This window comes from Zonotrichia leucophrys, chromosome 1A (genome assembly GCF_028769735.1).
Source record: "Zonotrichia leucophrys gambelii isolate GWCS_2022_RI chromosome 1A, RI_Zleu_2.0, whole genome shotgun sequence".
Classification (NCBI taxonomy): domain Eukaryota; kingdom Metazoa; phylum Chordata; class Aves; order Passeriformes; family Passerellidae; genus Zonotrichia; species Zonotrichia leucophrys.
In genome coordinates this window covers 4158966-4167927 of record NC_088170.1, presented here as the reverse complement: position 1 = coordinate 4167927, position 8962 = coordinate 4158966, and the positions used below count along the sequence as shown (strand labels likewise).

General features: G+C 43.6%; 1 protein-coding gene across 1 annotated transcript; it reads left to right on the top strand.

Annotated features, from left to right (window-relative positions):
• The first annotated feature begins 3204 nt into the window (after nt 1-3204).
• TUBA8 (tubulin alpha 8) lies at nt 3205-8350 on the top strand. Its single transcript, XM_064735570.1, has 4 exons — nt 3205-3268; nt 4328-4476; nt 5025-5705; nt 8060-8350. The coding sequence occupies exons 1-4, from the start codon at nt 3241-3243 to the stop codon at nt 8345-8347; spliced, it is 1146 nt and encodes a 381-aa protein (XP_064591640.1). The 5' UTR covers nt 3205-3240; the 3' UTR covers nt 8348-8350.
• The last annotated feature ends 612 nt before the right edge of the window (nt 8351-8962 follow it).

Sequence of the window (8962 nt, the reverse complement as noted above, 5' to 3'; positions counted from 1 at the left end):
GCAAAATACTTCCACGGGCTTCCCAGACCTGGGGAAGTGAGCGAGTTTGTGGAATAGCTGGAGGACTAAAGTGTCCCTTTTGCAGTAAATCCTGGAGCCAGTTTGGTTTTTTAAGAGCCAAAGCTGTCCCAGGTGTAGTTTCACAAAGGGTCTGGTCCTTTCTACTGTTTCTTCGTTAAACCTTTCCTGGGTCTACAGACATTTAAGTGGTGGGATGTGAAACATGAGTTTGGAAATGGCTCCAAATTAAAATATCATGTAAAGATCAGTTTACTCTGGCTGTGAGGCTGAAGAAGGCCCACCCTCTTCCCTGCTAAAAGTCTGGCATCTATTTTAATGCTGTTCACTATGCAAAGTCAGAAACCTGTTTCTCACTGTCTTCTCTCTTTGCCAGAATATTTCCAAATTACTGCTGGGGAAGGAGAAGATGAAATAGCTCAAAAAGCAGGCTTGAGATGTGGTTTCAAACTAGTGCAGCTGAAAACAGTCTGAAAAGTCTTAAACTGCAGTCCTGTATGAAGTTTTTTATACTAACTTCCTCAGGCAGCACTTACTTGTTTTATCTGTGAAAAACAGACCAATTCCTCTACAGACCTGAAGAAATGAGCAGAGCAATTCTTATTTTAAAATACTACTTGGCTTGTAATTGTAGTTTTGCTTTAAAATATATTATTTTTAAAAGCCAGCTGCCTCATTGCTGTGTGTGAAAAGAAAAGAAAGCCTTATTTTTCTTGCTGCCTGCCAGCCTCAGAGATTCTCACTGGGATTTGAAAGAAAAGGCAGAAACCTGCCCTGTGGAAAGCCAGCATTAATTGAATTCTCTAAGCCCAAATATGCCTTTGGTGTCTCCTGAGTAATCCTCCAGATTGCAACACAGTGACTTATGAAGCCCCACTGTCACTCAAATCACTCAGAGACTTTTGCACAACTCAGTTGGCAAAAACCAGGGTTGTGCAAGTACACTTGAGAGCACATGCATTTGCAGAGTCAGCAAAAATTCTCAGCTTGGAAATTAGTACTGAATAGAAATTATTTATTTCATTGAATAAAAGCTTTAAAAAGATTTAAAAGATTTAAATGTTCATGTTCATTTGAACTTCTGGGGATGACTAGCTGGGGCAGCGCTGACTTTTGAAATTCCAGTTGTTTCTGAAAAATGTCTTCAGTTATGTTTCTCAAACACAAATATATGTCAATTTGTGAAGAAAACACTTCTCCAGAGATGTTGCTGGTCACACATTGTGACTGAAAATTTAGTTTTTGGGGAGGATACATTTAATTCTCAGGTCACAGAATGATTTTGCTGGGTAAGCAGCTACAGAATTTAATTTAAAAAATATTAACTGGTCAAATCTGATAGTGCCATTGGTTATCTCTAAATGCAGTATTACAAAACAAGGATGAGTGAGGACCATCCTCTGCCCTTAAAGCCAGGCCTGCTTCACAGCTGGGCATCTCAGTTCTCCTTCCCTCTCCAAAGCCTGGCAGTGGTCAGTGAGCTGCTCACTGGAAACCATTCTTGACAATGAGTTGTTCTCTGCATTGTCTGGATAAATATTATCTGGCCTAAGCCAAAACTGTGCCATTTTTTTCCAATTATCAATCAGCACAGGAGATCACAGGCCAGTTTTCAGTACTATGACATATTTTTACTCCCTAGTACAGACAGGGCCCTGGGGATCACAAAACCAGAGCTCAGGCAGCTTTAATTGCTCCAGAACAGAAAACAGACCTGAAACAATCCACATGCCTGAAACCATTCTCTCCTCAAAAAAATGCCTTTCACTACACCCAGTGTTGCAACTGCTGGGACTGACCCAGAAGTATTTGCTTTATAATTCTGCTTGTGAACTTATGAAATCCAGCAGCAGGGTCCTCATGCTTCTGCACTTTTAAGTGTACAGGATTTTGGAGCAATTGACACCTGCCTACTTTAGGCTGGTGTTACACAGTTTTCTCTTCCTGGCTGCCACAGAAAGAACACTGGAAATCATGAAAATACACTTCACTGCAATGGCACTGACAAGCCATGGAGTAAAATTGTGTTGTAAAATTAATCGCTGCTCAGGAGCTGGAAGGAAAATTTATTTTGACCAAGAAAATCTGGAATAATTTCCTTAGGTGAAAGCAGCTCTTCCAAGTTTCCACGCTAGCCTGCTATCAGAGGGTAGAAGGATCAAAAGACATGATCTGCCTTGGGTTACATAAGGGTGAGGGAAGCCACATGGCTGTGTCAGGTTCCAGCCAGGATAAAAATAAACTAAACTGGGATGTGCTCCTCAGCAGGGCCAGTCCAGGAAGAAAGGTGGGGTTTGAGTAATTGAAATTTATTTTTCCTGACTGTTTTAATGTACTTCTGTAGTACAGCACACACATCTCAATTTTTTAAAGAACTGTCCTGTCACTGTGATATTTTCTGAAAAATCCCCTTTGCCCAGGATTCTTCTCCTGGGAAGCTGAGAAGCCTCAGAGAAAAATGAAAACAATATTATCTCATTTGCTTCTCCTGTGATTTTGCTGCTTTGGAATGTGGTTGGAGATTGTTTATCCAACATGTGAATTGTTTTGATTTAATGACAAATCACAGGCTGTGTCAGACTCTGAGGAGAGAGTAATGAGGTTTTGGTTAGTATCTCGTTTAGTCTTCTGTAAGTATCCTTTCTCTATTCTTTAGTGTAGTTTTAGTATAGCATAATATAATATAACATAACATATAACATAACATAACATAACATACATAATACAATACAATAACATAACATAACATAATACAATACAATAAAATATAATACTATTTTAAGAACATAGAGTCAGATTCATCATTTGTGCCCTTCATTGGGGGACCCCAAAAATACCAAACTGTCCCAGTGTCTGGTATGTGCAGTCCCATTGTGGTCACGGGGCTGAACAACCAAACAAACAGCTGACAGTGACAATTCACTGACTTTTTGGAAAAGCAATACCCTGGGGAAAGGTGACCACCAGGAATAGGGAGGGCTAAGGCACACTGATTTTCCTGACCCTGCCTCTCCTCTCTGCCCTCAGCGTGAGTGCATCTCTGTGCACGTGGGCCAGGCTGGAGTGCAGATAGGAAATGCGTGCTGGGAACTCTTCTGCCTGGAGCACGGCATCCAGCCCGACGGCACCTTCAAGGACCTGCAGGACAGACTCAGCTCTGATGACTCCTTCACCACGTTTTTCAACGAAACAGCCACTGGGAAGCACGTGCCACGGGCTGTCATGGTGGACTTGGAGCCCACTGTGGTAGGTCAGTATAGAAACAAACCTGCAACATGGAGATGAGATTGCTTCTCCTCACATCACCTCATATCTCCACTGGCACAAAGTGGCCCTTTGCAGCTCAGGCTACCACCAGGTAGCAAGAAATCAATTTTCTTGTGACACAGGACGCCTGATTCTGTCACAGGTCCTACAAACATAGGAACAAGAGGATCCCCAGCAGTTTAATGGCTGGTACACGTAGTGTGTACAGCTTCTCTTTGCATCAATATTTAACTTTTGGGTTTGTTTATCATGACATTTTTGCCATTCAGATTCTGCTTTTCTTCTGTTTGGATTCAAAGTGGGAGCCTGACCGCTTCCCTCCAGTAAAGAAGAATGTCTAAAAATTGGGACACCTGAATTTCTTCACACTGTTTTTTTCTGGGGACTTGTGGATGCAGATTGTACTTGTCACTGACAAGCTCATGAGAAGATAAGTGGCTGGACTGAAGATGCACAATAAATCAAACAAATGCAACAATGAAAAAATGCTCCAGAGACATCTCCCCTCTCCATCAGCATCTGTCTTTTGGCATCATGAGCTCCTAATGCCAACAACAACCAGAATTTCTTGACACTAGAGCATATTCTTACTGTCACCGTGATATTTTCTGAAAAATCCCTTTGCCAGGATTTCTTCTCCTGGGAAGATGAGAAGCCCTAGCTTCTCCATGTTTTGCTGCTCTGGAATGTGATTTGGAGAATTGTTTATCCAAATATGTGAATTGTTTTTAATTCACGACCAATCACAGTCCAGCTGTGTCGGACTCTGAGGAGTCAGTCACGGGTTTTTATCATTCATTCTTGTCAAACCTTCTGATGTATCCTCTCTCTTTCTTTAGTGTAGTTTTTGTATAGCAAATATAATATAATATAATATAATATAATATAATATAATATAATATAATATAATTTAATATAATATAATATAATATAATAATAAATCAGCCTTCTGAGAACATGGAGTCAGATTCTCATCTCTCATCTCGTCCTGGGGACAACCCTCACAAAGACCACATTCTTACAATTTCTCTTTTTTCTTCAGATGAAGTTCGGGCTGGCACCTTCCGGGAGCTTTTTCACCCAGAACAACTGATCACTGGAAAGGAGGATGCAGCCAATAATTATGCCCGTGGCCACTACACCATTGGCAAGGAAAGCATTGACATGGTGCTGGATCGTGTCCGTAAGCTGGTAAGTGCCAGCAGCTCTGAAACAGCAGTTTGGGCTCTGCAGAAGAAAGAAGGGCAGAACTAACAGCTTATTAATTGCAAATAACACCAATGGTTCAGCAAAAAACTGCAAGTCATACAGATGGTATTTGGACATGGTAGAGAAGAGAGAAGCCCAGTAGTTCACTTCCCAGCTGCATGCCTCCAGGCACTTTTATAAAGTGGTTATGAATATGTAATTTTTAATTATTAGCACAGCCCTACAGCACCAGTACTGATACTGAAGGGTGGATTATGCAGTTGCACATTGCTGGTTTCAACTAGAATAACAGAGCAGAGTGAAGTTCAGAGAGAGAGAAGCCTGGACAGATCCTTATGTTACAAGTTGAGACAGTGAGGAAAGCAAAGGTTGGAACTATCAGCAGCCCTTTCCCAGGAAAACCTGACATGAAATCTGTGCTGTGTACTGCCTGTGACTGCTCACTCCTTCAGCTCAGGACAAGCTCACATAGCAAAGTCTGTTCCACCTTTTTTAGTCGCTGCTGTTTCACTTTCCCTTTTGCTTTCCAGACCGATGCCTGCTCTGGGCTGCAAGGATTCCTGATCTTCCACAGCTTTGGTGGCGGTACGGGCTCTGGATTCACCTCCCTGCTGATGGAACGCCTCTCTGTGGATTACGGCAAGAAGTCCAAACTGGAGTTCGCCATCTACCCGGCCCCTCAGGTCTCCACTGCCGTGGTGGAGCCCTACAACTCCATCCTGACCACGCACACCACGCTGGAGCACTCGGACTGCGCCTTCATGGTGGACAACGAGGCCATCTACGACATCTGCCGCCGCAACCTGGCCATCGAGCGCCCCACCTACACCAACCTGAACCGCCTCATCAGCCAGATCGTGTCCTCCATCACGGCCTCGCTGCGCTTCGACGGCGCCCTCAACGTGGACCTGACCGAGTTCCAGACCAACCTGGTGCCCTACCCGCGCATCCACTTCCCGCTGGTGACCTACGCGCCCATCATCTCCTGCGAGCGCGCGCACCACGAGCAGCTCTCCGTGGCCGAGATCACCAATGCCTGCTTCGAGCCCAACAACCAGATGGTCAAGTGTGACCCCAGGCACGGCAAGTACATGGCCTGCTGCATGCTCTACCGCGGGGACGTGGTGCCCAAGGACGTCAACGTGGCCATCGCTGCCATCAAGACCAAGAGAAGCATCCAGTTTGTCGACTGGTGCCCAACAGGCTTCAAGGTGAGTGGATTCAGTAGATATCAAGGTGAGAAGGGTTCTACTTTGTCCCACATCCAGGTGGAATGATGCATCTGACTCCATCTTATCAGAAGGCTAATGAATTACTTTATTATACTATGTTATTCCATATTATATTACATCTATACTACATCTAAACTGAATCTGCCAGCACCCAACTGCCCAGCATCTCGTGACTGTCACACATCTGGATCCAATTGGCCAATGAATCAAAACACTCACACCAGAATCCAATTATTAATTCCCTTCAGGTGAACAATCTTCCACAATGCATTCCACTTGTGAACAAACACAGGTGCAGCAAATGACATAAGAATTGTTTTGATCGTTCTTTTCTCTGCTTCTCTCCAGTTCAGAGAATGTGAATCCCACAGGGCTGCCACAAGCTTCTCTTTAGTGTTGAAAGGGGAGGTTCAGTCCAGCAGAAAACTGGTATTTTTAAAGTTTTCCAATAGAAAACTTGTATTTAAAGTATCTAATCTATTTCTCCTATTTCCCCCAGAACATGGGGTGTGGGGATACTGCAGTCGTCAGTTTCTCTGAGTCTAGATTGAAGGCACTTGAGACAGTAATTCTTGTTGGGACTCATGTGTTGATTATTTCTTATCAGTAAAACAGTGCTGCTGAACTGTGAGTTCAGCAGCACAAAATGGCCAACAATCTCTTGTTACAAGGTCTTTTAAGACTAAACTATCCAATTAAGAACTGACACCTGGATTATTTTCCCTTTTAACCCAATAACTGATCCCAAAGAGCCCCCAATGCAAACTTTTCTGCCCACTTACAAAATGCCACCCAAACCCATGAAGAAGAAGCATGAAGAAGAAACCCAGGACAACCCCCTGTGTCCTCCACCTTGCTTCCATCCACAACATACTGAAAATCCCAAAACCTCAAATTCTCACCAAGTGATCACCTACACTACTCTCTATATCTATTTCACACTTTTGTGGATTCCACTCTATTCTGGAGTTCAGGAAACTTTCTCCATGAATGAGGGTCAGAGTCAGTGCTGCCCTGGGGGTCAGGGCACCCCAGAGCAGACAGAGAAATATTCCAATGCCCTGGGTTTCCACAATGGGGGAATATAGATATTTCCCAATGAACGTAAGAAGGATGCATTTATATAAAATGTGCCTTTTCTCCTCTGGATGTCACATTGACACAGGCTCTTACATATTTAAGTAAGTGGAAATTAGAAGTGTGTATGGGTTAAAATGGAAAGAAGTTTTAATTTCAGATCTGACCTTTGGAACAGCCAATGAACATTGCCTCTGAGGCACAATCTAAAATTGAGGAAATACCAAAGTTGATAAAATTAATACAGGAAGGAAACACTCATATTAGGGAATCTCTTAGTTAACCTAGAAATATTATACACCCTTTCCCCACTGCTTACACAGCAGTGTCTGGAAATACATTTTCTACATTAATACAGACATTAACAGTGGAAAAGCATTTGTCATACAAGCAGCTCCTTCAGCAATGCAAACTCCCAACTGGGAACCAAGTTTTATGTTAGTTTCTACAGAGTATCTTGGTGAAACTCTATGTTCAGTACTGAGTAGCTGTTAAGAAAGCTACAAACTTATCAGTGTGCATTAATGTCACAGACATATTTTCTGAAAAATCCATTTGCCAGGATTTTTTCTCCTGAGAAGCTGAGAGGCCTCAGAAACAAGATGCAAACAATAATTATCTGCTGCTGTGGAATGCAACAGGTGCATCTCTGATTGGTCTCCTGTGGTTGTTTTTAATTCATGGCCAATACAGTCCAGCTGTCTCGGACTCTGGTCAGTCAAAAGATTTTATTATCATTCCTTTCTTTTCTTTGCTAGCCTTCTGATGAAATCCTTTCTTCTATTCTTTTAGTATATAGCATAGTGTATATATATAGTATAGTATATATAGTATAGTATATATAGTATATAGTTTTAATATATAAAAATATAAAAAAAATACATATAATAAAATAATAATATATATAATAAAATTATATATATAATAAAAATATATATAATAGATATAAAATAATAAATCAGGCTTCTGAAACATGGAGTCAAGATTCTCATCTCTTCCATCATCCTGGGACCCCTGAGAACACCACCACACATTAAACAGTAGAATAGTATAGATATTAGAGTGAGCAAATAGATATTAGAGTGAGTTTTATGCTCTTTGACATTTGTGATGGCATTTGCCACCTGGCACCACTCTACCCCAGCATTTTCACTTACCTTTCTTCAGCTCTTTGGCTGCCTCCTGCTCCTGCTGTTAGGAAATAAATTGTACATATAAATAAGTGGTTCAGCCTTTTCTCCCATCCCTGTTTCCAGGTTGGGATCAACTACCAGCCCCCTACGGTTGTCCCTGGAGGGGACCTGGCGCAGGTGCAGCGGGCAGTGTGCATGCTGAGCAACACCACGGCCATCGCCGAGGCCTGGGCGCGGCTGGACCACAAGTTCGACCTGATGTACGCCAAGAGAGCCTTCGTGCACTGGTACGTGGGAGAAGGCATGGAGGAGGGAGAGTTTGCAGAGGCCAGGGAGGACCTGGCTGCCCTGGAGAAGGACTATGAAGAAGTGGGAACTGACTCGTTCGAAGAAGAGAATGATGGGGAGTAATTAAAAAATACATTTTGTCTCTGTATCGCTGTATGGCATGTGTCAACAATCAGCTCAGCTTTTCTATACCTTGTAAACGTAAATTTAGGAGCGGACATTTTTTATTAATTATCCTGTAAGATATCATCAGCTGTAGTCTGGGGTCCCTGGGGCACACTAGGGAGGCACTGGGGGCACTGAGCAAGGGACTAGAGGCACTGGGATGGGATTGGGAAGATGAAATCCAAAAGAGAATCAAAAAGGATCTTCCCTGAGCTGCTCCACCTGCTCAGGTGTGCTGCTCCCCTCTCAGCACGGCCCTGGGGCACAGGGATTGTCCCTTGGCACACCTGAGCAATGCCCCAGGAGCACCCAGGTGTGCCCCCTGCCCTGCAGATGCTGTCACTGCCGTCCTTTGGGAGATTCCTGGGGATCACCCCCTCCAGCAGGTACAGGAACCTGCCTGAAAGCAGCCCTGAGCAAGGCCGGGCCCTCCTCATCCTCACTGACCACACCTGGGGCTGCCCTGACCCTCCTTATTCTCCCTGACCACACCTGGGGCTGCCCTGACCCTCCTTATCCTCACTGACCACACCTGGGGCTGCCCCGCCCCTCCTCTTCCTCCCTGACCACACC